At 42.4% G+C, this 24,565-nt stretch overlaps 1 protein-coding gene across 9 annotated transcripts in view; it reads right to left on the bottom strand.

The window, feature by feature from the left end:
• The window catches only part of PCDH15 (protocadherin related 15), a gene marked incomplete at its 3' end in the record, with an annotated part of 626,608 nt that overhangs the window by 208,269 nt on the left and 393,774 nt on the right, over window positions 1-24,565 (bottom strand). For all 9 annotated transcript variants that reach the window (XM_079312511.1, XM_079312506.1, XM_079312514.1 and 6 more), the window contains one exon: window positions 15,374-15,439. In XM_079312511.1, coding sequence (XP_079168637.1) covers window positions 15,374-15,439 — 66 coding nt within the window. The remainder of the gene's footprint in view (window positions 1-15,373; window positions 15,440-24,565) is intronic.

The raw sequence follows: 24,565 nt of genomic DNA, 5'->3' as shown, positions 1-24,565 counted from the left end.
GAAGGATAATACACGTATTAACATGGGACAATAGGGGAAAAATACATGAAATTGGTTATTTGTAATGAAATTACAAGCCTGGAGAGCAGAGGGAATGCAACTTCCCAAGTTTAAATATCCATGACCTCATATCACATAAGCTGATTATAAAACGAAGAAAATAAACTGGATGAACATTAAATAAATTAATAGCGAGTGAGCTGAGGTCTCAAAATGCGACCAGGAAGAAATCCCTGCATCAGCCACATGTAAACACACAGATCCAGGTCTGGGAATGGTTTAGAAATGCAGCATCCTGACTGGGAAGGGTCTGGACACCACCAAGATGCTGCAGAGCCTCTCTTTCCTTTGAGATTAAAAGAGTTGCAGGCTTTGAGTGTACTCAGGGCAAATACAGAGGCTCATGCCAGGCCAAATTTTCCTCCAGCACCTCCCTGCCATCCCTGCTGGAGGAGGGACATTGTCCAGGAGCACTGACACAGGGTGTATGTGTGCAGCCATGGGATAACAAGGGTGTGCCTGGCATTAGCTGAACAGTGGGGGAACACTGTGGTCCTGTGGGCCAAAACTCAGAAAGTAAAACCAATCCGAGACCTCGGAGAGGAGTCCAGCTCAATGACCATATCCTGGAACCTTTGGTTTCATCACAAATGCTCTTAAGCTGCCTTTTCCTGTTTCATCAAGCAGAGACTGAGGAACGAGATGCCCAGACTTGTGCTGCTTTAAGATCTCAGGGCAAAAACTGCTTTCACTGTGGAGAAGCTTTCCTTCTACCATGGGAAGAAGGAAGGCAAGTTTTCTTTTGGAAGGGGGATATTTTCCTTAAGAGGTGGGACACTTCCTTCAAAAGTCAAATACATTCTTTTAGAAGTGGGATGTTTAACTTTTCAAGTGCTGTACCAACAACAGGATGGGATTGTTAAAAATGATGGTGATGACTGGGACACTGTGAGGTTACAGACACCTGATCATTTATTCAGTACTTTTCCTTTTGCACTTCTCAGGCTCATCCCTGCACTCACCTAACAGCAAAGTTTGTATTTTGGCAGGAGCTGGAAGCATGTTCTGCTTAGCTAAGTCCCTGATGGCTTTGATGGGATGAGGCAGGGAAGGGTGAGAGGCTTAGCTCGACTCACAGCTTTTTTCTTCTTCTCTTTTTCTGGGTTTAACCTCACAGACAGCACTCACCACCCAAAATTAACCTGACATCTAAAACTCAGAATACACAGAGCTACTCCATGGATGCTTGTTATGCTTGAAGGCCAATTAGAGTTAATAAAAATAATATCAAAATGTTCAGTGCTCTGGCTGTTGAATGAGAAGGACAGTGCAAGTCAGTATTGGAGAGAGAGCAAATGTGTGGTTTTAATGTATTTTAATGTTTACTAATCCAGCAGAGACATCTGACACCCACCAGGCTTGTTTTCAGATAGCTGAAAATTAACAGAGATCATGCCACTAATTACAAAAACAATTAAACAAAAGCAAGGCAGCACATTTTAATTAAAGAATCTTCCCTTTTGTTGTTTTTTTTTTTTAAATCTACGCCGTGTCATATTTCAACAGTAAAAAAAAATTCCAACCCAAAGCTCCAATGTGCTGTCAGTTGGGTGAAATTGCCCTTGAAAAAAAGCAGCCACCATTTCCCATCTGTCTGCAGAATAAAGAATTAATGGAAGGAAACCCTTAGTCAATTTAAAAATAATGAGCCATCAATATGGAGCTGCTTCAGCTCTATCAAACTGAATTAACAGCTCATGGGCTTTTTGGTTGGGTTTTTTTGTGGGGGGTTTTGTTGGTTTTATTTTCTCGGGTTTTTTTGTTGGGTTTTTTTTTTTTTTTTTGCCTCTGTCTCATATTTTTGTTTTTAAATCTAGTTGATACTAAAAGGTAAAAATCCTAAATTTCACACTTTCCAACCACCCAATTCCTTGTCTGGTTGTAGCAGGTAAAATTTACTAACTTAGGTTGGGCTTAACCTTACTAAACCAGGAGTACAACTTTCCAGCACCTCTTTTTGACACCTGAAGTCCAAACAGGAATCAACCATGGACTTGGGCAACCATCAACAAAGGACTTGGGCAAAACCTGGCACAAGCAAAGGAAGTGCCCAGAGCAGCTGGCTTACATGGGATAATTCTAATTGCAAGGATAATTCTAATTGTAACTCAAGTAAAAGCAACTTAAACCCCTCAGATGATGGATGGAACAGTTCCCTGAGGATCCTGTGTTCCAGAGAAGCACAACAAATGTCCAGAATAGGCTGTGAGCCCACAGAAGGTGTCTTTGATCCTGTCACCCCACACTGAAGTTTGCATGAGCACTGCACAACCCAAGCAGATAGTGATGCCTAGAGAGTGTCAAAGGAATAAAGTAGGTATTTATTGAAAAGGCCTTCAAAGAATTCACCTTGGGCACTACAAGAGCCTGGCTGTGGCTCCACCTAAGATGAACCCAGGATGGATGTAGAGTTTTCACACTTTTGTAAGTTGTGGTCCATTTACATATTGGGGTTATTTCCCCAATTACAACTTCAGGTTATGCAGTCCCATCTCTCAGATTGCTCTCCTCAGTTCCCTGTTGCTTACACCTTTTGGGCCTGAAGCTGCAATGGTGTCCATGGTTCTTAGGCTGGAAAAGGATTGTTTTGTCTAACTAAATTATGAGGAGAACTTGCTAACACTTTGTATGAAGTTCAGAGTTATGAAGTACAGAATCTGGAAAATATGAAAGCTAAAATTTAAGGCATCAGCAGAGCCCTACACAAAGCTATTTATATACAATTTTATTACCTATTTCTCCTCTCCCCCTCCACCTTGACCCAGTGAGGCCCAACAAAATTCATGTATTTTGAATTAATGATGAAGAGCACGTCCTGCCAATCCACCTCCCATGCTGGCATTTACTGGTGCTCAGGAGCTGTTTGTAATCTTGTATTCTAACCACTATCAATTATCATAAAAGGCTGAAGTCTTCACCTGCTGTTTGATAAATAATGCATGAGAGAGATTAACAACAAGCAAGAAATAGTACTGCCAGATCTTTAACACTTAATATCCAACCAGCCCTGGTCCCCAGAGACCTGAACAAAAAGCTTGTGCTCCAGGGGCAGAGCCTGGGCAAAGAAAGGTGCTTTACAAGCACCTTTTACAGAGTTTCACAGATCAAAACCTGTGCTTTGCCTGAGATGTTGTTAATAAAATAACTGGAATAGCAGGAAGCTGTTTGAACTGGTATCATATGACATTCCAAGGGGAAGAATAACATCTCAATAACCTGAGAGCTCTGTGAGAACACTGATTAAAAAGGAGGTATTCTCCCATCTTAATGATTCTATGAATTCTATGATTCTAGGAATTCTTATGGAAATATGTATTTCATTCCACTGTTACCAAGATTTTTTTCTTTAATTTTTTGTCCTTCCTTTTTTTTTTCCTTTTTTTTTTTTTTTTTCCCCTTCCCTCTTTTATTAACATCATCCTTCAGGCCCACCTTCAAGCTACCTACTACCAAAGAAAAGCAGCTTTCCTTGCCTTTCAGCTCCTCTCCCCCAGAGATCCTTAAAAACCAGATCCCTCTGAGGGAAAGGTGGAAGGAATGAACACCCATGGTGACAACACACCTCCAGGACAAATGGTTTCTCACTGCTGAGTTAAATTAAGTGCCTGGAGGGGCTTCAGCAGAAGCTGAACAAAAGCGTGAAAAAAACTCCATATGGTCACTTAACAAATTTAACACGTTAAAAAATTATGGGTTGATGCTGATGGGATTTGAAAGGGTTTTAATAACCCTCAGCATCTCATGGCAGGTGGAGGTGAAGCAGGAAATCCCTCCCAGAAGGCTGGAGCAAGCACAGGAGGATGAACCCAGCAAAGAACTCCCCTGTCCTGCTGCACACACAGCTTTGAGGGAAATGCAGATCCTGGTACTCCCAGTCTGGAAAAATCCACTGGAACACAGTTGAATGTTGGGGAAAACACAAGATGTTTTTGACCAGAGCTTTGGTTTTACAAGATAAGTGGGAGAAATGAACTGCAGTCTTTAATGGCCAAGGGAAGGCAAGGACAAGGGAAGGGAAGGAATGGTTCCAAGGATATTCCCACTGGAGAAATGGATTGACAGCCCATTGGGGGTGTGAGGTCCCACAGAGCTTAATGTATATTCTGAAAAGGTAAAGGGTAAAAAACAAACACCAGAAAATTCCTTTAGTAAACAAGTAATAACAAATGGGCTTTCACTTATCCAATTTAGAAAGCCAAACAAAAAACCCAACCCTTTTCTTTCCCACAAAAACCCAAGGGGGAAAACATGAGTTCATAGAAAATTATACCATAAACATCAGCCATTTGGTGACCCTCTTTCCTTCCTTCACAGGGAAATTTCTTACTATCTGATGACATATAGTTTATAAAAAACCTCAAATTTTGGCTCAAATTAGCTGCTAAAGGATCTGGAAGTAGAGATAAGCCTCTTGTTCTGATACAGCACCACATCATGGTTTGGGTTGGAAAGGATTCCCCTCTTGTTCCACCCTCCACCATGATCACCCTCCACTATCTCAGGTTCTCCAAGCCCCATCCAATCTGGCCTTGGACAATTCCATGGCAGGAGAGCCCCCCAGGAGACCCAGGCAAAGCCAGAAGGGACCCCAGAGGTCTCAGATCTGTGGGGCAAGCAGAGGTAACTGAGGAAAGGGAAACAGATAAAAAGTGACCTTGGACCGATAGGAAGAGCAACTTGCAGGCCACAAAACCGAGAAAGAAATTAGGACATTCGACAGTTAATTGCAGTGAGGTATCATCATTCCCAAAAGAATCTCCAAAGGGACTCAGTAAGATTTTTGTTTGTAAAAGTAATAAGAAACAAATGTGTTAACAGAGGGAGAAACAAGGTGAAAATCACAGACCAATAATGCTGGAAGAGACCTCTGAGAGCACTGAGTTCAAGTGTTAACTCAGCACTGCCAAGGCCACCATTAACCCATGTCCCCAAGCCCCATGTACATGTGGCTGTGACATTCCTCCAGGAATGGGTGGATTTGCCACTGCCCTGAGCAGCTGTGGCAGGGCTGGACAAACCACTCAGGGAGGAATTTTCCAATATCTAACATCACCTCTGGTGCAGCTTGAGGCTGTTTCCCTGTGTCCTGCTCCCCTTGGCTGTCCCCTCACATCAGGGAGTTGAGCAGAGCCAGAAGGGCCCCCCTGAGCTTTCTCCTCATCAGCCTTGAGGATTATCCACCAGAAACCTCAGTGAGGGCAGAAACCGCCCATGGGCCACATCTCAGGCCAGCACTGCACCTTCTCCCCCAGCCCTTTGTATGCTGTGAGGAAATACTGGAAAGACTTGGATGCATCAAACAGAGGATGTGGAGCTGCATGTGAGGGGAAACAAGATCAGTAACTAAAAAAGAAAAAAAAAGGAGAAGAAACAAAAACTATCAAAACACACAGACACACTTGAAAAGTGAGGTGGTTCTCTGTGCTGCTGCTTTCCTCAGAGATGTCCTTTCTAAAAACTATTAATTCTTTGCATGGAAGATAATTTGTCACAGAACTACTTTTTCACCCTGTTGTGAAAGTGACAAAATAATAGGCCAAACACAAATGCTCAACAGTGCATTTCAGAAGCAACATGTGCCAGGTTTTTCATTGAGTTTGTAAATTAAACCATCCTGAGAAATAAAATTTTACGCCTGGTAGCAGCAATGTATAATTATTCTTCTGAAAAGAACTAATATATATTCAGGCAAAAACTTGGTAAAGTATTCACAGATCATGGAATGATTTAGGCTGGTAAGGAATTCAGTGTAGTTCCATCCCCCTGCCATGGGGAGGGACACCTCCCACTATCCCAGGCTGTTCCAAGCCCCATCCAGCCTGGCCTTGGACACTGCCAGGGATCCACGGGCAGCCACAGCTGCTCTGGGCACCCTGTGCCAGGGCCTGCCCACCCTCCCAGGAACAATTCCCTCCCAATATCCCATCCATCCCTGCCCTCTGGCAGTGGAAAGCCATTCCATGTGTCCTGGCTCTCCAGGCCTTTGTGAATGGTCCCTTTCCATCTCTCCCATCAGCTCCTTCAGGATGCAGTGGGGTCACCCCAAAGCTTCTCCTCTCCAGGTGAACAATCCCAGCTCTCCCAGCCTTTCCTCCCAGCAGAGCTGCTCCATCCCTCTGACCATCCTGGAGCCTCCTCTGGACTCTCTCCAGCAGCTCCAGGTCCCTCCTGTGCTGGTTCCAGGGCTGGGGCAGCTCTGCAGGTGGGGTCTCACCTGGGCACAGGGGCAGAGGGGCAGAATCCCCCCCTGCCCTGTTGCCCACACTGGGGGCTCAGCCCAGGGCACAGGGGGGTTCTGGGTCCCAGCTCTCACCCACGGCACCCCCAGGTCCTTCTCCAGGGCTGCTCCAGCTGCTCATCCCCAGCCTGGATTGATCCCTGAGATTGCCCTGATCCCAATGTATCATCAGCACTTGGCCTGGTTAAACCCCCTGAGATTCTTGTCTGTCCAGACTGCAAGTTCCCCAAACATCTCCAGAAAAAAAAATGTGTTTATCAGAAGGAGAAAATGATCCTTAGGATTGGGGTAATGGTATAACTTAGAGGTAGCCAGAAAGTCCAGACTTAATGATTCATTTTAATCAGGCCCTATGTTCCTAAACAACTGTGTCAATAGGATAAAATTGTGAAATAGCAGAGTAATGATGAAAAATGATTGTTGAATAAAGGAGGAAAAATCTCTCAGAGCCACGGAGCAGAACATTTGGCTTGATTAGCATGACTTTGAAAATCTAAATGGATACAAGGAGCTTTCACATGAGACTGTGTAACAAAATAAACCAACAAATGTAATTGATGTTTGAGCCAAGCAGGGCTTTGAAATGCGTAATTTATTTAATTATTTTACTGTTCCAAGCACTCTGCTGTTCAAAACAAGTGATAACTTTAGTGTGATTCTTCTGAGTAATTCAAAGTTGGAATAAAGAGAAAAATTCTGATGTTTTGGAGCAATCTGCTTAAAATAGGGAATATGAGGAAGAAACATATTATCCATGAATTACTAAGCAGTTATCCACCATTTTAAGATCAAAATAAAATTAGTGCAATTAAAGGAAGCTGAGACATGAGCATTATAAAGCCATTTTTTCCCATGTTTTCCCCTTCTCCTCCCACTTTTTTGGGAAAGGGTTTGAAGGGTTATGAAAACACTGAGGACAGCTCATTACTCACCTGGTCAAGATCCATGGTCCCAGTGCCACATCCAGACACATGCTGAAGAATGGGATATGCAAAGCCATACCTGCTCACTCAGGTGTGAAAAGGGACTGGAGTTATATCATCACTTTAAATGGAAATTTAGGTGAGGTTTCCTTGGAAGGAAGTAATTTTTCAAAAGCATGCCTGGCTTACAGAAAAGCATCTCAAAAACATAATGGGAATTTTGTCCTGGGAGACAGACTTCTCAAGATTCTCCAGAAGAGACACAGGATCCCAGGATGGCTCAGGCTGAAGGGAGCTCAGTGGCACCTGGTGGCATCTCCCAGAGCCCAGGGCACAGCCCTGTGTTCAGATGGTTCTGGAATATCCCCAGGGAGGGGACAGCATCTCTGGGCGTGGACCAGGCTCTGCTCTGGGTGCCCAGCACCTGCACCAGCAATGGCACCAGAGGAATGGGCAGGAACTGATGGCCAGGAAGTTCCACCTGGACACGAGGATGAAATTCTTCCCTGTGCAGGTGCCACAATGACTCAGACTTCTCATATTCTGGATCTTCTATTGATTCTTTATATTCCTGTTGTGCTCCAGAGGGAAGCAGGGAGGGGCTCTGTGCCTGGACACCAACCTTTGCATCCTGCTCACTAGGTATTGCAATAGGATTGTGTGCAAACCTTCCCTCTTCCAGCACTTTCACAGTCCTTTGGCACCATGAGCTCTCATTTTTAGTGCAGTTTTGTCCATTTTAATCAAACACTTCATTTCCCAACAAGGTAAGGTGGGGAATTATTTTGACACAGAAGACACAGAAGGAGGCAAGTTTGGAGGCCCATCACACTGTTGAATATGTCTCCTGGTATTAACCACTTGGAAAAGAACTGACATGGCTGCAACCATTCAGATGGGATATTGGAAAGAATCTCCTCCCTGTGAGGATGGAGAGGCCCTGGCAGGTGCCCAGATCCCTGGATGTGTCTCTGCATCCCTGGCAGTGTCCAAGACCAGGTTGGATGGGGCTTGGAGCCACCTGGGACAGTGGAAGGTGTCCCTGCCGGTGACACTGGATGGGCTTTAAGTTCCCTTCAAACCCAAACCAGTCTGGGATTCCTACACAGAGCTCAGCTGAACAAAAGCAAATTTTGAGAGCTGAGTTGGCTTAGCAGAGCCCAAGGAGGTCCAAAAAGTTGTGTCCAGACTGAGCAACTCCAGCACCCAAGAACCAGTAGAGCTGGGAATTTTGGAAAGGGAGCAGCTGCCCAGAGAGCTCACCAGAGCTGAGGGAAGAAAGGACAAATGGATTCTGAGCTGCAGGGTGGGAACACCATTGTTTAACAAAGAATTCACATAAAAGACCATTCCTCAGAAAGCAGATCTGTTTTCTCTGAATCAGTGGCACAGGAGGAAACCTGAGCTTTCAGGACTGGGACAGCTTCTTAGGAGCCATTGCTATGGCACAACCGACCCAGGCTGGCCTTTCCTGGGAGCTGGCTGGAACTCAAACTTATCAAACTGGCCTCCCCCAAAATTATCAGCCCTGCTTTGGGCTCTGCTTTACACTCCAAAATTAAAGCCATATCAAAACACTTGGAAAGCACACTGCAGTTCTGGACACCAATCCCAACCATCACCTCCCACTCCCTGGAGAAAAACTGATTTTAAAAAGCCTCAAAATGTATCAAATCCTCCAACTCCTGCACTGCTTTACTGGGACTGTGAAGGGGAAGACAATCAAGGAGCATTGCTACTGAAACAACATTTGATGTTGCAAAACTATATGGAAGAAATAATTAGGGGAAATATGCAGTTCTTCATTGGCAAAGGTGAATAGACACCCTGGGAATATGAATGGATCACATACTGGAACTTGAATAATTTATTCTGACTACTCAAACTGTCATAGATGAGCTGTTCAGAAAAATTCTAGTCACTCTGGGGAGAGTTTCCAGTGTAAAAGAAATCCCAATTAAATTTTGAAAAGGCCTCAGCATTACAGGGCAGTATTGTGATCCACAACAATTACCCTTACCTCAAAATTAGTCCAATTCCTAATTTTTGCCATTGAAACATCACTTATCTCTCTCATCCCTGAGGGTAATTGAAGGATCTCTGTTCCACCCCTCCCAAGTGCACCAACAACAGGTTAGAGTACTTGTCCAGACAGCTGACAGCAGAAATAATTAAATAATTCCAACTCTATCCCTATTTTCTACCCTTAAGAATTAATCAGCTTCTCCAAGGACAACTTTTTTCTACTACTTCCAACACAAATTATCTCCTGCTTTTTGAAACTTTGATTTTATTTTTTAAAGATATAATTAAAAAAAACAAAAAACAAAAACAACTGAAAGAGGAGAATTGCATAGATCTTTAGCAATATCTCTGCCAACCACTGCTGATGTGCTGATAAACAGAAGTAGAATAATAAACTGATCCATTTTACAGCTTTCTCAGTCTTTATAAATTTGTCCTACAAGAAAAACATGAGAATTGAAATCCATGGCATAAAAACAACATTAGACACCAAATTGATTCATTACTTCCCAATGAAATCCTTAATGCCCAAATCTGAAAACCACATCATTTCGGAACAGAAATGAACAAACCTGCTGGAATGAAACAAAAATAATTTCCATAAATTTCGTCCTCTTTTCCCATCTCATAAATTTATAAATGAAATCAAATTGTCAGGAAAGAAGTGATACTTCCCTGTGCACATTTTGATTGAAGCACTTGCAGGCAGAGTTGAGAAGCAACACCTATGAGCCAACTACTGACATGAAAAATGGGGAAAAAACACAAATAGAAGCTACAAAAATCTAAAAATGTTTCATATTTAATCTCACTGAAGTAATTTATTAGCTGAGTAAATTATGGCAGAAATTTTGGATACTTCTTGGACCAGAACATTTAGAAAAATAAACCAAGTCAGCTATAATTAGGTGTCTTTTGGTTCCCTGGCACTTGCACCCTGTCACAGGCTTCCCACCCCAGCCAGGGAGGCAGCAGCAGCAACTCCTGTTGCAGAAACTTTTCTGAAATGTTCATTGTTGCCAATGGATTTCTGTGCCCAATTTAACCCCTTTCTCCATGTCTAATTTGCACACCCCTAAACAGCACAGGAATGCTTTGAACAATCCAGAACCAGAGCTGGTGCTTCTCACAGCACAGAGTCTGGGTTGGAAGGCACCTGAAAGCTGATCCAGTGCCACCCCTAATCCATGGCAGGGACATCTTCCACTATCCCAGGTGCTCCAGCCCCATCCAGCCTGGCCTTGGACACTGCCAGGGATCTGGGAGCAGCCACAGCTGCTCTGGGCACCCTGTGCCAGGGCCTGCCCACCCTCCCAGGAACAATTCCTTCCTAATATCCCATCCATCCCTGCCCTCTGGCAGTGGGAAGCCATTCCTCCTTGTCACTCCAACACTTATATAGAATCTCTCTCCCTCTTTCCTGTCAGCTCCTCTAAGTACTGGAAGGCCACAACTGGGTCACCCCAAAGCTTCTCCTCTCCAGGTGAACAATCCCAGCTCTCCCAGCCTTTCCTCCCAGCAGAGCTGCTCCATCCCTCTGATCATCCTGGAGCCTCCTCTGGACTCTCTCCAGCAGCTCCAGGTCCCTCCTGTGCTGGTTCCAGGGCTGGGGCAGCTCTGCAGGTGGGGTCTCACCTGGGCACAGGGGCAGAATCCCCCCCTGCCCTGCTGCCCACACTGGGGGCTCAGCACAGGGCACAGGGGGGTTCTGGGTCCCAGCTCTCACCCACGGCACCCCCAGGTCCTTCTCCTATTAGAGCAGCATCCACAGGAAAGCTCCAGGCTCCCAGAAGAGCCCAGGGATGCAGATGGAGCAGACCTGCTCAGCTCTGTGATGTGGCTCAGTCTGTTCAGCGCCCAGCAGCAGCCACGGGGGGATCAGGAATCAATACAAATCCATTCCTCCAGAACATTCCACAAGGGTAACAACTTCTGACAGAAGTTACTCAATCTGGCAGCTATTGGATCTAATGGATCACCTCTCTTCCCATATAAAAACACAAGGCTGGAATAAACTCCACAGAGCGAGGCCTAATTTGTGAAGATGTTATTATGGGCTTGGGCCTGATCCAGCTCAGATTTGTCCTGCTGGCTAATCTAATGTCTTAGACCTGGGATTAATGATCACAGAATAGCATAAGCATGCAGAGATTCAGCAAAACACTGCTGAGACTTATTACTAAAATCACATCATCCACCTGAACTGCACCCTGAGCTGGAATGGCCAGACTGGGCTGAGATCCTTAGCCTAAAAGTGGCCAGATTTAATCCCAAGGTTTATTTATTGGCTGCAATACCTTAACTTAGATCTGCACACCACACCACACCCCCACTGCCAAACAAACCAGATCCTGGGCTGGCGAAGAAAAATTTGTAAAGGATGGTCAAAAGCTGGTAAAAAACATTCATAAACACTTTAGGGAGCTGTAAGATTACCCAAAGGTGTGGGAAAAATCTATGTGTGGGCACAGAGGTGTAAAGACAATGGCATGAACTGGATTAAAAATCAACTGAAGCACTTTCTACCTGAAAACATTTCACAAGAATTATGACAACATACCAACTAATTATTTGCATTTTTTCCATTACAGAAACACTACAAAAAATAGTGCACCAAGTAAAAGCAAAATGCAGAGTCCTCAAAGTGCCTTTATGGGAAAAATAAGAAAAATCAAGACAAAATCACAGTTTGGTGTCTTTCCACACCTACACATGTACTGCAAACCTGGGAAGTGCTGTTCTCAGAATCCCTTGAAATGGTAAAACTAAGATGACTTTCCTTCATAAAGCTGATTTTTGAATGATAGGAAGCAACAGGTGAAAGTATTTTTGTTTAAAATTAAATAGTGAGATACTCATGAAGGCAATACAAAAATATCATGGAATCATTTAGGTTGGAAAAGCCCTCTGAGGCTGAAGCACCTTCAAGTCATTAATTCATCCTTCTTCCTGAAATAGGAGGAAAAAGTAGGAAAAGAACATGGAGCCACAGTTCTTAAGGAATGCATTTCTTGATACACCTGTGCTCAGCCACAGCAACCTTCCAAGTTTATTTTACTAAACAACTTTTCCCTTTAGTCAAAATGCCTGGGCTAAAAGGACTCTTCATTCTTTAGGGATAATTAGTTAAATTCCAGCCCACCCTGGTGGTCACTGAACATTTAATTGAGTAATGAATATTCAGAGGCATCACTCCCAGTCCTTATTAGCACACCCAAGCCCACCCCTGAAGGAAAGCTGCAGATTTTGTGCCTCTGGGGACATTTTCTTCAATCCCTGTCCCTGAAACCAAGTTAAACCAGTTTGGACCAGCATGGAAATCATCAATGTGCTTCAGCAATCAGGTCCATTCTTTCAGCATTACATACTATAAAATTGAAAATAAATTGGTTCAACAGAATTTTAGGGAGAAAAACCTCACAGCTTTGTTTCCTGAATTTATGTTAGGCTGATGAAAGGTTTGCTGCTGAGGGAGCAGGAAGATGAAAAGGTAGGAAAATAACACTGGGCCCACCTACAGCTATGAAAGCTGCACTCCCTTGTGTCAGACTTCCCCAAGGAATATGGAGGGAAGGGGACAGGAGGTTTTGGGATTTGTCCCATTATTCACTAGAGCACTCACATCATCATAAGGAAAGCAGGAAGAAAAAACCCAACAAAATAAAATCAAACCACACCAACACTGATTGATTTTTCTAGGATGGGAAAGAACACAAAACATTCCTAACTGTGGATTTTTTTTTATTCTGGATGGAGCACCAAGGTGCCAGTTCCTATTTGTCCTCACCTTAGAGGAATTTACTTTGGTCTGCTTTTTTCTTCTACCCCAACCTCTGCTTTCTATTCCAAACTGTAATTTAACCCCTAAATCTTTAAATCTTGCCTTGTACAAGTCCTTTCCCAAGAGGATATTTTCCATCAAAAGCCCTGCACAAAGATTCAAAGCCCTTGAGAATTTCAGACTGCTCATCTGAAGGGAAAAAGCACAAATGGCTCTACATGCAAGTCTCCAAAAACTTGGGGTACACTGGCAATGAGAAAATCTGACCTAGGCATAAGGCTCATTCAGTGTTTAGAACAAGTTAAAACTAAGTCTCAAATCCAGTAATTAAATAGAAATAAACCCATGAGTGAAAATAACTCTCTGCCTATTAAAAATAATCCAGAAAAAAATCACTTTTGCTGTTAATATGATCTGAAATACCATCACCCAATTCAGTTCAACACAGGGAAAATCATAAAATAATTAAATTATTCCTTAAGAAAGGTCAAGTTCACTCCTTCCAGGATTGCTCACATGAGCACAATTATAATGTAATTTACTATTTCTACTATATTGTACCTGAATTACTTGATATAAAGAGATATTCATCCCATGATGTAAACTGTAAAATCTTAACATCTCTGCTGATCTCAAGAAGATCTTTAAAGGTCAGGCATGGTACCTGGGTGCCTGACTATGTAAACAAACAACAGTGATTTGGGAAAATGGTTTTATTCTATAAGATTTGCTGCTCTCTGACTTCTGTGTATTAGGAATGATTGAGCTCAGTGTGTCAAGGCACAATGGATAAGTATCTATTTCTAAAGAGCAGGATTTTATGTTTATTGCGTTGCCAGAACACAATGACTCTGTGCACTGATGGAATGAAATGTCCCATTTATTGTTTTGAGATCTTTATCCCAAAACCTTAGAAGAACCATTCCAACATCAACAACAGACCCTTGGAAGTAACAATGCTGTGCAAGAACTAAAATAAGGATGAGATTTCACACTTTAAGTGACTTAGAGACATATTTGTATAGAACAAAATTAGGTGGATTTTTATTTCTGCATCTCTTGTAAATCCCAATGTAAAGTTTGGTCACTAGAAATGTAGAACACCATGCATCTCTTATTAACTTTTATATCACAGACTGAGTTGGGTTGGGAAGAGCCTCAAAGGTCATCTCATTCCAACTCCTTTGCTGTGGGCAGGGACACCTCCCACTAGACCAAGTCCTGTCAAGCCTGGCCTTGGACACTTGCAGGGATGGGGAATCCACAACTTCAATCTTTTTTTTGAAAGGTCTTCACAAAGATTTTCACAAAGTTTGTTTGGGTTTATTTAGAACCCCTTGCTGTTAGTACAGACTTATTTCTAGCGAGTAGGGAGGATGAAAAGCTACGAGAGAAAAGCTCTGGCAGCCAAACCATTCCAGCTGAGGGGGTCATTCCACCAAAACTGAGCAGGCACAACTGGAACACATCAGGATACAACAGCAGCTTGCCAAGAACCAACACAACAAATTCAAAGTGCACATCCATCTTCACAGCCTCCCTTGGACTCTCTTGACTGTATGGAAAACCACCCCAGGAGGAGGAAAAAGAATTTGGTTTTATCAGCCACCCCAGTACCAGAGCTTTTCAGCACACAGGTGTATTAAAAATTGGTTTATTGAGGAGTTTTACTCATAAATGCATTTATCCATCTGACTTGGAGCAACTCCAACAAGGAATTCCTGCTGAAATAACAGCAGAGAGGTTCCACCAGCATGACCTGGCTTTATTCACCATCTCAAGCACCCATGTCTGATAAACCACAACTAGACACAGCACAAAACCACACCTATCTTGCAAGGTTAAAAAATTACTCTAAACACAGAATAAAAAGCGGGAAAGAGTAATAACTGATTATAATAGGGTAAAGCACTTCATCCCATCACAATACTCTGCACAAATGCAATGCTCAGACCACAGATCAACAACCAGAGAACTATATCACTTTTCAGGAGAATTAAAATACTGAAAAAAGGGAAAATTTATTTTCTTTTTAAATTTCCATGACTACAACCAAGTTATTCCATTTCTGAGGTGTCCATAAATTCATGTTCTTGAACTTAGAGGGAACCAACAAGCAACCTTCCAAAAGCCATGCGGGAAACCCAGAAGACCACATTGTTTACACTCCTTTCATGCTACAGAGTAAAATTTCATCTTTACCCAAAGAAAACCAAATACTGACTAGAACTCTGTCCTGGGGTAATGTTTTACTGACTTAAGAAAAATTAAGAATGTCTATTTGCAACAAGGGCCTTAAAGACTATTGTAAATGATTTGTATTATAAATAATTTTGGGGCACTCACCGTTGCGACTCTCCTCATCAATGGGAACTATTGTGGCTGGAGGACCTGTTCTGGCCAACTTGCAATCTACAGAGATGAAAACAAGAGTTATTTCTCATTCCAAAAATAGCATCTCCAGGGTTTTTTGTTGGGGCTTTTTAAGTCAGCATATTTAGCATGCTGAAGGCAAGTATTCCCTTAAATGTGATGCAGGTCTAAGCTACAATTGATAGTAAAGTTACATACCCAAAGGTTCAAAACCAGAGCTGTTTGCTTATCCCTTACTCAGAGAAACTTTGCAAAGTAAGGGAAGATGTGATGACAAAAGATCTCAGGTATGGTCCATATTTAAAACACGTGAACAGCAAAAACATTAGATGGTTTTTCCTCTTCCTTTGCATGTCATGAACACACAGACATCACAGAATCATGGAATGGTTGGAAGGGACTGTAAAGCCCATCCCATTGCACACCCTGACATGGGCAGGGACACCTTCCACTACCCCAGGCTGCTCCAAGCCCCATCCAGCCTGGCCTTGGACACTGCCAGGGATCCAGGGGCAGCCACAGCTGCTCTGGGCACCCTGTGCCAGGGCCTGCCCACCCTCCATGGAAGGATTGTTGCCACATCCCACCACAATCCAGTTGGATGGCTACACTATTGAATGTTGTGTCTTGCTCTAGAGATCCCATCAGGAATCTCAGTGTCTGTCAGGGCACAGGGAATAAGATGGTAATTCAACCAAAAGAAATAACAGAGGAATGATTTAAAGGTATAAATCATAATTAAAGCTTCACAACAGAAACAAACATAATTTGAATTTAATTGCAACAAAAAGAATCTACTTAATGAATGGAATTTTAATAACTCTAAGGAGAACACAAATGAAAAGCAGACGAGCAATGTTCAGGAAGTCACATTTTGCCATCTTACCCTCATATTGCCAGTCTGGAGTCAAAAGTTTAGAGTCATCAATGGAAGCAGAGCAGAATAACGAAAGAAAATAAGTAAGAGTTTGTTGGTTTACTCAAAAGAGAGGTTAAAAGGTATCAAGCAGTACATGCAGAGCTAGCAAACACATAAGAGCAGCCTTAAAATACATAAAAGCATGATCACCACATGTGATGATTGTTTTAGGACCAATCAGATTTTCTACATTAAACAGCAGAAAACCACTACCCCCTTCACAGCACATGGAAATAAAAGTTCATTAGGAAGAGCATTTAATTTTCAAGAGCCTCATTGACTCAGTGAGAAAAGAGAACCATTTTCCTTCCCAATTCACTGTGCAGGACTGTCTGAGATTGTCCATGATTTTATAGACTTCAAGAGGCTCCTCTGATGCACAGCCCAGCTGAACCCCCTCTGTGTGAAATGGAACCTTGCAGTCAAGCTCTGGACTTTTTGTTTTGTAGGCATTAACAGAGCAAATAAATCACCTGGAAAACCGCATCTTTCATAACACTGTAGTTTCCTATGAGGACATTGGGAGTGAAGATAAGAAATGTTTGCATTATCTATATGAAATATGGTCTCTTTTTTTTTTCCCCTGCTTTCATTTTTATCACTGAATACAATACACCTTCCAGGGCCCTAACAAAAAACAACTCTAACTTTTTTTCTAGAGATGTAGGTTATAATTTTCTAGACTTTCAGGATCTGGGAAATTGAAGGACCCTTCAACAAACTCCTAATTAGGGCAAAGAAGCTCAACAATAGAAACCTTAACTGCAATTTTGTTTTCAGGAACAGCCCTGATACACCCCATACAACAGCACTAGAAAAATAAAACAAAAAATAAATATCCAAATAAAAATCCAAAGCAGGGTCAATTTTTAAGTCTAAAAATTCACATATCTCACTAAAAGAATAATTATGATTTTTTAAAAAAAACTCCATGAGCTTTTCCCCTATCTTCTCTGTTTCCATGATATTTTCTCCCTGCTGGATATACCAGTGAAAGTTTCAGCCAAATCAGGCCAACTCATAGTTTACACTGAATAAAATAATTATCAAAATTATAAACCAAATCCTATGTTCCCATTAACAACTTTTCCCAAAGTTGGTTTTTCATCAAACACACCTGAATTTCCAGAATTATAAACAAAACATTGTACAGTGCATTTAAAAGGAATACTCAGCATTTAAAAAGAATGTCCAGCATTCCAATGTGGATCTCAGGAATCTCAGAGAAAAGGCAGGGCTAGCCAGTGAAATTCAGCAATTTGCACAGGATTTATTGTAAGGGTGAGCAGGTGAAGCAAGAAAATTTATCATGAGATAAATTTCGGTGAAAAGAAGCTATTAGAGCAAGAGACAGAACTACAGGAGGGGAAAAAAAAAAACCAAAAACAAAAACAAAAAAACCAGCAGGATGGGAGTAGGGAAACTTCTGGATTATCCCATGGCACCAGTAAGAGATTTGTGAAGGAATAAGATTTATTGCATAGATAAGAGTTTACAGATTATTTCACCATTTCACTACCCAAATCTCCTTTTTCAAATGCTGTCACCTCACCCTTCCCTTCTGCAGGAACAAACCTAACAAAGCCACAGCCTCAGTTCCACATCCACCATCACATGCTGAACAGATGAATCTCAAACTGCAGTCTGACACAAATTTCCAATCCACAGCTTCTCTGGGCACCCTGTCCCAGAGCCTGCCCACCCTCCCAGGGAACAATTCCTTCCCAATCTCCCACCCAAATCTCCCCTTTCTCAATGGGAAGCCATTCCCCCTTTTCCTTTCCCTCCATGCCTTCTCCCCAGTCCCTCTCCAGCTCTCCTGGAGCCCCTCAAGGCCCTGGAAGGAGCTCCAAGGTCTTCCTGGAGCCTTCTCTTCTCCAGGAGAACACCTCCAGCTGTCCTGGGGACTCACTCCAGTTCTCTCCATTTTTTTTCTCCAGTATTTTTTTTAAATGATCCTCAACCAAAATTATTTCAGCACTCAACACTGTTTTATTCAACCTAAAAATGCACAGAATAACTGTAGCTCTAAAGGTGACTTAGGAAGGAAATATTTCCACAAGACTTTAAAGCCAAAGAGCAGAAAGGTGCCCCATGTCAGTGTGTGGGCCTTGGTAGAACTCTTTTAGTCATTATTTTACACTGCAGTTTATTACCAGAATGTATTACCAGAACATGCCTCTGTTCCAACATTCTCAACAAAAAACAAGTTGTCCTTGAAATTCCTGGGCATAATGGAGTAGTTTTTGAAGTCAAATCATGATAAATCAAACACACTTTAAAAAGGAAAAGCATTCCATAAATTAGTTTCCCTCCCTACAGTTTTTATGATGCATTTTATGTTTAAGCAGCAATGCTGGTGAATGGAGTCCTGAGGCAGAAGTGCCCCTGCCCCAAACTCCCTACAGAAAAGCCACATAGAACTCACTAAATAAAATAACAAGCTCTGAAGGCTTTCCTAAGACCTTGCAGCAAAACATTTCTGTTCCTGTGGTTAACTTCACTGTTTTTCCTGACAGTGCTTCTGCTTTACCCTTCTTTAAAATCAAGAAAAGGGGATAAACAACAGGCCTCTCTCCTTGGGAGCCAAGTGAGAACCTCTTTAGCAAACTCCCCATGTAACAGTGTCAAGGCTCACTCTACTTGGTTTCTGCTGGCTAATTTTCATTATTTTAATTTCTAATTATTTTTAATGAGATGGCTCAGAGGAAGCCCTCAATCACTGTCCTAGGTGAGACACTCAGCAAGGTCAAACAGCCCGAGCACAGACAAACACAACTTGGGTAATCAGGTATTTTCCCAGCAGAGACCTGCTGGATCATCTTCCTTTCACCTTTGAAACCCCTTCAAATCTCCTTCCCATCCAGAATTTCTATTCTTTGGAGAACTTATTGCTGTTTTACAGCTAAAAGAACAGAGAATCATGCATTAAAATTTAGAACAAAGGTTAATAAACAAGCTAATAACAAACTCCCAGTGTGCAGAACCAACAGGCAATGCCCAGAGCTCTGCAGACACCTGAGAGGAGGGAGTCTCCAGTGGGAGGTGTCTCTGCCCATGGAAAGGGGGGAAACTGGATGGTCTTAGACGTCCCTTCCAACCCAGACCACCCTGTGACTTTGTGGTCACATGAACTGGGGTTTGCCTGACAGCCAAATGTCCCCTCCAACCACCACTGCCCCACAACTAAGGGGGTTTGCAGTTTCCAGCAACTCCATTTCTCCTCCTGAGCTCTTCTCTTCATTCCCACCATCCCAAAGGTCATCTGCATCCTCACAGCCTCTGGTGCAACCTCCAAAGGCACCAGTCCTCCAAAAAGGGCTTTCACAGGATTTTCCACTCTGGTCTCCTGCTCCCAGTCACTGGAGAGACTCTCAGACTCACAGGATGGCTTGGGCTGGAAGGAACCCCTGGGATCCTCCAGTCCCAACCCCTGCCACAGGTGGGGACACTTTCTGCTATGAACAACAGGTTAAGGAGTAGCTGGAGACACCTGAACTCCTACACCACACATGGTGTGTGGAGGTTACGAGGCTGCAAGAGCATTTGCAAATCTCAGAAATTTTTGTGAGAAGCCCCACACTCACATTTGTGAGAGGTCCCATGCTCATCCTGACAGGGACAGCTGAACCTCCCACACACTGAGACTGACAATGCAGTCATCAAGGTAGAGAATTCACAGCCATCCAGAATTGCATTTATACTCCCCCTACCAAACACAATCACTTGGAAACCCCAAATAACCAGTCATATTTCCTATATCTCAGAATTCCAGCTCAATAAAACATTTGAATTATGTGGGAGCACTGTCAAGACTGTTCTGGTCTTTGTGTTACATGGCTTCAAAGTTTATTAAGAAAAACAGCTTGGCCCACAAAGCCTTAAAAATTTAAGTGACTTCAAGCACAAAAAGTCTCCCACAAGACTCAAGAGGCAGTTTGTGTTCACATTAACAGAGCACAGCTTCAGGAAAAAAGTTCACTAACTTAGTCATACCCCTTCAAAGACAGAAGTTGTACCTCAACACAAAAAACTAAGTGAGGAGCTCTTCAGAGAGAGCAGCACAATCATCTGGAAAACAAATAGCCAACCTGAACCTTCCTGGGAAATGATTCTGGGAAGTAACTGCCATCTCCTTCTGAGGACTCCTGAAATAAAACTGGGAAAAAAAAAATCCACTTCCATATGCTGATCACCAACTCTTCTTCCAGCTGCTGCAGAAGCACTTAATCATTACTCATTAATCATATCTTATATTCAAGTTTGCTTTTGTTTAGTCAGATAAAATGTTCCACATGTTTTTATTTAAACAGTCACAGGGAGTTCAACAGGCAATTTCAAACTCCTGACTCAGTTCCTAGCAGATAGTCTAATTTAAAAGATTTTCCATTTAATAAAGTTCTACCCACTAACTGTTGAAGGAAATTATTTTATTTGTTGGCAGAAAAAAAGTTTCTTTTTTAATTTTAACTGAAATGAGGATCAGACTCTAAATCCTGTCAGTAATTGTGGAAGGCACCTCAGAATCAATGGCTTACTTCCTAGGGCTGCCCCCCAAGAAAGGAAAGAACAAAGTATTAATGCTTAAATTTGTCTTTTTGTTAATTTTTCCAAACTCTTCCTGAATCCACGGGAGTGTGCAGCATATACAGTATCTTGGAGCCAGCTTAATTTGAATAAGCTTGTTCACATGGTCCCAACCCATCACAGTGCAGGAAGATGCAGCATCCAACCATTTCCTAACATTCCCTCCATGTCTCAATAAACCACTTTATCATCCCCAAATACTTCAGCAAACAAGAATTTATGGTGATTTCAGGGCTCTGATCCACTTCAGTGACTGTGCACTATCAATAAGACAAAAGATAAAATGGAGAATTCTTCAAGGAGTCACTAAAGCCACTTTCTTTAATATGCACATGAAAAAAAAAACCACCTTGGATAGCACAATATCCAACATGGAGAAAAACCTCTCTGGAATGAGGCAATGACAACTTGTTTGGTACTACAAAAAGCCTGACCTAGCAAGCAAGCACTAATTATTTCCCACAGAGTGAGAGCAGAGTTTGAATAAGGCAGAAGGGGCTTTTCTAGTACCTGGAGCAAAAAGTCTGCATTTGTTATGTTTTGTTTCTTCCCCTCTGTGTTTATAAGCATTTTAATTTATCTCTAGAGAGAATTAAACAAAGTCAACTCTCAACATTCAGCAGCTGTAATTTCATGGTAACTCTTTTCTTCAACCATGACCCTTTCCATTGTGGAGAGGGGATGAAAACAGCTTGTGAAAGAGGGTTTGGAGAGTTACAGATGAGGAGAGGCTGAGAAAGCTGGGGCTGTTCAGCCTGGAGAAGAGAAGGTTGTGTAGAGACCTCACAGCTCCTTCCAGAGTGTGAAGGGATGCAGGGGAGCTGGAGAGGGACCCTGCAACAGGAACTGGAGTGATGGGACAAGGCACAATGGGTTCAGACTGACACAGGAGAAATTTAGGGAGGATATTGGGAAGGAATTGTTCCTGGGAGGGTGGGCAGGCCCTGGCACAGGGTGCCCAGAGCAGCTGTGGCTGCCCCTGGATCCCTGGCAGTGCCCAAGGCCAGGCTGGATGGGGCTTGGAGCAGCCTGGGATAGTGGAAGGTGTTCCTGCCATGGCAGGAGATGGAATTTTGGATCTTTACTGTCCCTTCAAACCCAAACAGTCTTCAATTTTAAAGTATTTAAGGGTTTTTCTCCCCATTTCTTCTACATGGTTAAGCCCATCAAGCACTTAGAGAAGTATTGGAGATACAAAGTGAAAATCACCAAGTCCCATTCTCATGCCTGAGTCACCAATAGTACTGTGGCCATTTAAAATAAGGAATTAAGTTATTAATGAGGACATGGACACTTGGTTTCTCCCTGAGCACCAGCTGGGAATTAATTTTTGTTTGTGAAACACACAAGATCCAGAATGGAACAAGGCCAGAACACCTGCACTGATTCACTAAAACCCTGCCAGCACAAAGAGTGCCATGAGGGCAGCTGTGACCCTGAGGTGGCTGGTGATGGGACAAGCTCCTCAGAGAGCCCAAGTCAAGAAATCCCCATCATTCAAAACCCATCATGTCAATGCTAAACCCTCCAGCCTGAGTCTTGTATGGACTGAAACCCCCAGCAATGCTCCGGGAGCTGGTGGGAGCAGTTCTTTGTCCTTACCTCCACTTCCATTCAGCAGGGAACACTCAGGGGGAAAAACACAGCCATGAAAGAGTCTCTAAAACTCGATTTACAGACTGAGGGTCCTCATAAAGAGCCACATAGAGCCATACATTTAAATTGAATAACTAAGCAGCCCCATTCAGGGAAAAATGCCCCGCCTTGTTTCCTGTGTGGGCATTCAGCTCCACAGCTGGGCAATTTTGGAGGAGCTTGGCATAACCTTTTACATTAGCTGGCTTGTGCTGCCATGGCTCTGCATTGAAAATGGCATAAGAAGGGCTTTCACAGACTATTTTGAGCTCTTCCTGAGAGAAATCCCTAATTGGAGAGTCTGGGAAGGCACCCCAGCAAACCTGAACTTGATTCAGACCCATTTGAGATCCTGCTTAAACCTCCAGAGTTTGTGTGCTTTGATCAGTTAAGCCCTGCTCTTAAATTTGGAGCTCTGGCATTCCAAGACTCGAGGGAGAGATGAATTTGGGGTTGGGTTTGGTTTGAAATGCACAAAAAGTGAGGCTGGGGGACAATCCAGTGCCAAAAGGACAAAACCAAATAAAGACCATTACAAAAAGCTCCCATTCCATTTCAGGACACGCAGTCTGATCAGCCAATTTATTCTGTGGCTTTATTCTGCCATTCTTCCACCCTTTTTTCCTTAATTTTATTTACAGATACAGTATCACTAACGGGTTTGAGATGTGCAAATTGCCCTGCCAGTGCTGTGCATTGCTATTTTATTTTTACAGCTCGAGAAGAATGCAGAGCCATTCCTCGTTCAGACATTGTGCTTTTAGATTGAAATAGCTCCCCATTTTACAAGCAGTTTTGGAGTTGACAGGAGTCTTTAAAATCATACTTGTGCCTGATAACACTGTAAAGCATATAAAAACATGGTATTATACCAAGCAGCAGCTAAAATTACCATTACCAAAAGTCATTTTTAAGACCATTAAAAAGCATTGGATGAGTTGAGAGTAGCTGCAATATCTTCAGAAGTGCTTTCAAAAGTTGATTAAACCTGCTTGTAACCATTCCTATGACCCCAGCATTCAAATTTCATCTTATTTTCAATATTTGTTGGGATTGCATTTTCCCTATTATGCCTATAATGCATTTCATCCTCCTCTCATAGAGAAGGATGAAAAATTTCTCATATTGGAACTTAAACTCATTCTTGGTACCATAAGCAACTTTTAAAGTAAATTTTGACTTCCATAGTACCTGTAGTAAAAGCAACTTGGGAAAAGCAGTTGGAGATACTCCTAACATTTTACATTGTTGGAATTTCTTTAAAATCAAATAAATTGGCATTTATTACCTGAAACATGAGGTGAGCCAATAATCTTCACCCTTGCCCTGCTCCTAAAGGATAAATTTTTCAGTTTTACATCTCAGGTTAAATACTGAGGTTGAAAATCATATTTAATAATCAGGCTTCTCATCTTGCCCTGAAGAGTTTCTCCTATTTCAGTCCAGACTTTTATATGGCCACAGCTGGCACAGAAAAACCTCAGTTTATGTTCCACAGAACTGATGGAGATGAGCCAAGTTGAAGGAAAGAAACATTTTAAGTAATTTTTAAACTAATTTTAGGGAAAAAAACTCCATGGAATTTTGATATGTACACAGGAATATGATTCTCTGTAAAAACAGGCACCAGATTTTAGAATATTTAAATACCATGTGAATACCATTGAATGTATATTTGAGGCTGTGATTTGAATGGCTTCCTTTAAAAAGCAGCACTTTAGAAATTGGGATAGAAAAGAATTACACAAACATGAAACCTCCAACTTTGTGTATCCTCAACCTAAAAAATTAGCAACATCCACATGTTATTAAGAAAAATGAATCGAGTTGTCAATGTCTGGTAGAACAATTAATTTTGCTCCTCTGAAGTCACCTCTCCCAGGCTATAAATATTCCAATAATTCCAGATCCTTCCCTTTGGTGCCAGTCTCCATCAGGTAACCCAGGAAAATGGGGGCTAATTAAGCTGCCACTCCTAGCATTGTTTGTGTTCCAGGGAATTAAGCACCTATTTGAGGAGATTT

Source organism: Erithacus rubecula, assembly GCF_903797595.1.
Source record: "Erithacus rubecula genome assembly, chromosome: 9".
In the NCBI taxonomy this organism is placed as follows: Eukaryota; Metazoa; Chordata; class Aves; order Passeriformes; family Muscicapidae; genus Erithacus; species Erithacus rubecula.
This window is presented reverse-complemented; position numbering and strand designations above follow the sequence as displayed.